Raw genomic sequence first — 5,336 nt, forward strand, 5'->3', positions numbered from 1 at the left:
TTGGCGTTTTAATTGGTGTTGAACCCCTCCCCCTCTGCCAGGCAAGGCTGGTGGCTTAAAAGTGAAGCATTCCTGGTTAAAACAAGTCAGAGGAGCACCGTGTCCTACGGATGCCGATGAGGTTCTTGTGCGGCAGTCTGCTCGGGCCTATCTTTGGTATGTACTAACCGTAGTAGTCTTCGCACACGCAACCGGGAACTCGGCCCTCTGGATTTATTTGGAGCTACTCAGGGACTGGGATACTTAGTATAGCTGGGGTTCAGCAGCACTAGCATACTTGTATCGTCAGGTAAGAGCTGTTTGTAGACATTTATTTTTAATTTGTCATGCGTTACACATTGCTAACATTTATGTTTAATTGCAGTTGGACCAGGCGTCAGCGAGGACAAGAGAGACATCTTCATTGTCTGGGTTTGTGTGGAGTCTCTCTGTGTGGATGTGGGAGCTATTGCCGGTTGGACGGCCCGTGTTAAGAAATCCCGATAATCCAAACCCCAATCCATATGAAGGGCTGCATGATGTAGATCCATATCGTCGCCCTACAGTTGCCTATCATTGGGATCGGGTGTTTGTTTACACAGGAAGCTCTCATGTGCGATACAAGTGCTATGTGAATGAGTTGGACACCTTAACTGCTGAGCAGGTACCAACATTTCAGTTCCTTCTATTGTAGGTTTTCTGACGGCCTTATGAGAATGTGTACCTAACATCTCAGCTCGTCCTATTGTTGTTGGTTTTCTGGCGGCCTTATGAGGAAGATCGTGAGTACGACCTCAACAAGATGTGCACGCGTGATAATAATATTTGGAGGTTTAGGAGTCCAATGATATGCTTTTACGCTGTCGAGCATCACTTTGTAGACCGTGTTGCCAGGCAATTTGAGAAACGACAAGGTATTCCAATTGAGGAGAACAAGTCGGTAATCACACATCTGCATGGGTGAGCCAAAATGTCTACAAGATTTGTATTATAGCATTGTGAAAGTCGAAGTTTGCTAATGGTTTATATCGTGCATCGTTTGTAGGTACAATCGAAGGAACAATCAGGATATATCGGATTGGGTGAACAAACACCATCACTGGATAGCATTGTAGAATCAGAGAGATAGGTTAGTTGACTTAGATAATATACCCCACAATGATTAAACCTACCAGAAATATCTTGTTTGGTATGGGCAGCGTTACCGGTTGGACTAGGGAAGAGTGGTCCGAGTTGGTGTCAGAAGATCCATCGGCTGCAGAAGGGTATCATGCCTTCAACATGGCTGTACGAGAGGCCGCAGGTAGTCAAGCTGACTATGCACCCATGTATGACGAAATGGTAAGTGCATGAATCAGAACCAACTAGAATTACATTGCCTTCTTCAATTCTGAATGTTTGTTGTGTTAATGAATTGAAGGTCAGAGAGTTCCTTATGTGCGTGAACGATGCCAATGTAGCACTAAGTCATCCCCCACGAGGTGCATTTTCTGAGAGAACTCTTAGGACCACGGTGGAGGTATGACCATGTATACAAATGTCTCTTCTGAATGACTCCATTTTCTGACCAATCCAGTCGGCAATCTGTTCCCAATGACTCTGAAAGTACTCACTAAGCTTGAAGAAGGTATACTCCACTATTGATGTCACCAGTAATGAACGGGCACCCTTGAGCACGTTGTTGAAACATTCAACCAAGTTGCTCGTCATGTCGCCATACCGCCTTCCTCCATCATCATGAGCACGTGCCCACTTGTGCTTCTCGCTGAAATTCCTGGTTAAGAATTCATTTCCCCCAGCATTCACTGTTGCAAAGAGTTTGTTGTACCGAGCATCAAAAGCTTGGGTGGTGAAGGCCACACATACATGGGTAAGGTCTTTACTAAACTCCTTGCTCTTACATGCCCGGTAAAAGTTGGCCACGAAATGCCTCATGCACCATCTATGGTGAAGCTTTGGACATCCTGGAATAACAATGTCCACTTCCTTGAGTATGCCATGGTGCCGGTCTGATATGATGCAAACCTCCCTATGAACAATCACCTTGTGCCTCACATGACCCATGAACCACTCCCAATTGTCTTGGTGCTCGGAAGGCACCAAAGCAAATGCAACTAGCAACACATTGTCGTTCGACGAGTGGGCCACTGCTACCATTAGTGTGCCCTTGTATCTGCCGGTCAAGAAGATGCCATCTACAGACAAAACCGAACAACAGTGCTTAAATGCTTCCACACATTGTCCATAACAGCAGAAAGTACGGTGGAACACTCCGTGCTTATCTTCGACGACATGATACATGCCCGGGTTCCTATGTGCAATCGCTCCCAACAATCTGGGGAGCCGATTGTATGCTTCTTCGTAACCACCATACAACGTCCGAATAGAATTTGCCTTGGCCCTCCATGCCTTCGCATACTTGACTGCATAACGATATAATTTTTTCGCCGTCCTCATAAGAAACCTCACTAACTATGTCTCTCATAAATTTGTATCCCACGTACTCAGACGTGAGCTGATGGTGTGTCTTACGATCATGTTTCTTTGGTCGTCTGCGAAAATGAGTGGGAACACAACTTCTTAACATCCATTCTCCGGTTTCTTCTAACTTTCTGGCACGAACCTTCCATAGGCATCCTTCATCTGCTTTCTCACACTTCACAGTGAACCGCAAATTAATGTCGGAGTGCTCAACATAAAATGGCCTGTGGTTCCGAATGGCATAGTCAGACAACCAAACCTTCATGGCAGGCAAAGTTGGGAACTTCACTCCTTTCTTCAAATAAGCATTCTCGTCCTCATCCTCATCCCTTGGTTCACCTGGATCAGGGCAAGGTGTTGGCTCAATCGCCGTCTTCCTCATGCCACCATCAACTATGGTTTTATGTGCAAGGCTGAGATCTCGAAACAAGTGAGTTCTTTTTTCCAAGCCAATCAACTCAAAGTGAATTTGGTTTTCCTCCTTCGTGAATCCATCCTCGTCCAATTCTTCCTAAGGACCTTCGTCATCTGAGTCATACCCATGTAGACGCCTAAAAGGTAACTCAAGATCCATCTCCTTTTGTGCTATGTATGCATCCAAGTCACCAATATCAATACCATGAAACCCTTCCTCTACCTCATCGAAATCACCATCAACATCACCATCACCATCCTTTAGAATTACTTCCTCACTAGCAATCACATCAACTTCATTTGCTTGGCTTGTTTGTGGTGGGCTACAACCATTAGGGGCATGAAATTCAACCTCACTTTCTTTGCTAGTTGGTGGTTGGCTATAAGCATTGGAGGCATCAATCATAATCCTTTGCTGGACAGAAGGCATACTTGTCCTCTCGGTCATTGGGGAAGAGACAAGTCGGTTGAAGTCAATTTCAGCCTGAGGTGGTTCAACCTTCGTGGCAAACAATTCAATTGACTCGTCATCTGATTTTTCAGCTCATTCCTTGTACACGTCCCAATGCAAGTCAGAGGTGATAGGCATACTTTTCAAGCAAGATTTGACTCCAACTCCAACTCCAAGCTTGGGGGCTCGGATCTATGGGTTTTGGTGGAGGAGGGAGTAGATCAAGGGGGTGGGGTGTGAGGGGGAAGAGGGGGGCGAGAGAGATGTGTTTTTCTGTTAGGAGGTGGGGGTGAGGAAGAAGATGGGTGGGTGGGTCGGACCCGAGCCTGGTAAGTCACCCGGGCCAGACGCCAGGGTGCGCGGCGTTTGAGTGTGGGGGACCAGACGCCATGGCCCCTGGCGTCTGGCCCCTTACCACGTCATCTGGTCATCGACGATGTGGATCGAGCGGACCCGTACCAGACGCCATGGTCCCTGACGTCTCCCGTGCAATCCAGACGTCAGGGACGTTAGCGTCATGTAAAGATCTTAGATTTGAATTTCTTTTTAAACAGAGGTCAAATCTGGGTTTTGTTTGTCGTTTAGGTCAAAACACAAAAATTGTCTAAAATGTTGGCACACAACACCTAATTGCACGCATTAGATTTTGTTTAGCTATCGTATTGCATCAACTGATGGAATGGTCAAACTCCATTGACCACATGACATTTCCATCAGGACTTATGAGTTGGTCTGCACCTGATTCCTTCAGAAAAACCAGCAGTGTACGTAGTAGTACATAAAGACAATTAATTTGCTCTCTCATTTTTCCATGATCATAGCAAAGGGTTGCATAAGCATTTTTTTTACTCTGAAAGTGTCTGAATCATTAATCCTAAGAAGTTTCTTGGTGGATCGCAGGTCATCAGCGATGCGGCCAGAGTTGCCGTTCAAGGTGGCTGAATTACTTTTGTCCGAGGCTGAAGCACGGCAACTTAACGCCGTCGGACGATGGGATGTATAGACAGAAAGGAAACTGGTGAGTGGCTCTCGCGCTGAACTCAACTCTACTGATTTCCAGCGCTAATCAGAGCTAAACATCACGCTAACCTACAAGCCAATGACAGAAAAGGATTTCCTCGCTTTGTATTATAAAGCAACCAACCAAAACATCCGACAAAAGGTGCTGGAACGGAAACAACACAGTCACGTAAAAAAAGAAAAAAATACAAAAGAAACAAATGCCGACACCGGCGGATCGATAAAAAACACAAAAGATTCGCGACCTCTGCGTCCACCAAGAGTCCTCCACCAAGCTCCACGACTCCGAAGCACCGGTACCCATCAACTTCTCCAAGAAGGAATGCGACGATGACACGCTGCTGCCAAGGGTTTGCCCCCGGTACGCGACAAGGCGCGAGGAAGGGTAGCCCAAACACCCTTCAGGAAGGTTCGGCGACACCCAAAGGTGTCAACGTGTAAGTGTCTGTCGGGCCGACACGGGTTTCCCCCGATCCCAGCCTGCACCTCGGGCACTCCGGAGCCTGCCATCAAACCGACCTACACCATAAAGAGAAGCCTCCACAGCGATGAAGAGAAGTCGGGACTAGGAGCAGCAAGAACGTCGGCACGCGGGAGAGCTCAACCTCCACCGTCAACGACGGTAGGTGACCGGACGCAATAGCAGGAGCATACCAGACCCGTGTGCCCATAGGCCTGACCAGGACACCCCCCTCCCGTAAAGCTCTCGCCATCACGCTACAACAAGCGCGCCGTCGACGATGCCGCACCCAGTCCAAGCTGCTAACCTCCCCACCACGCAGAAGACACCGCAACCACACGCCGGGAGCCGGCCCGCTAGGACCCAGATGGGCCCCGCAAGGCCTAGATCTGGGCCGGGGCCGCGCAGCCGACCACCCCGCACAACCACGCCGCCCTGTCGGAGCAGCGCCGCCACCTCACCCGTCGCCGGCCACCACCGTCGGGTCGCCGGACCGCAGCCAGCCGAACTGCACCGCCGCCGTCCCCTGTT

At 48.5% G+C, this 5,336-nt stretch overlaps 1 protein-coding gene across 1 annotated transcript; it reads left to right on the forward strand.

Annotated features, from left to right (window-relative positions):
• The first annotated feature begins 370 nt into the window (after positions 1-370).
• On the forward strand, positions 371-4,526 carry LOC123404602. Its single transcript, XM_045098541.1, has 4 exons — positions 371-939; positions 1,025-1,320; positions 1,400-1,498; positions 4,226-4,526. Exons 2-4 carry the CDS (start codon positions 1,138-1,140, stop codon positions 4,265-4,267), a joined length of 324 nt encoding a protein of 107 aa, XP_044954476.1. The 5' UTR covers positions 371-939; positions 1,025-1,137; the 3' UTR covers positions 4,268-4,526.
• Positions 4,527-5,336: the final 810 nt, after the last annotated feature.

Source organism: Hordeum vulgare, chromosome 6H (assembly GCF_904849725.1).
Source record: "Hordeum vulgare subsp. vulgare chromosome 6H, MorexV3_pseudomolecules_assembly, whole genome shotgun sequence".
Lineage (NCBI taxonomy): Eukaryota > Viridiplantae > Streptophyta > Magnoliopsida > Poales > Poaceae > Hordeum > Hordeum vulgare.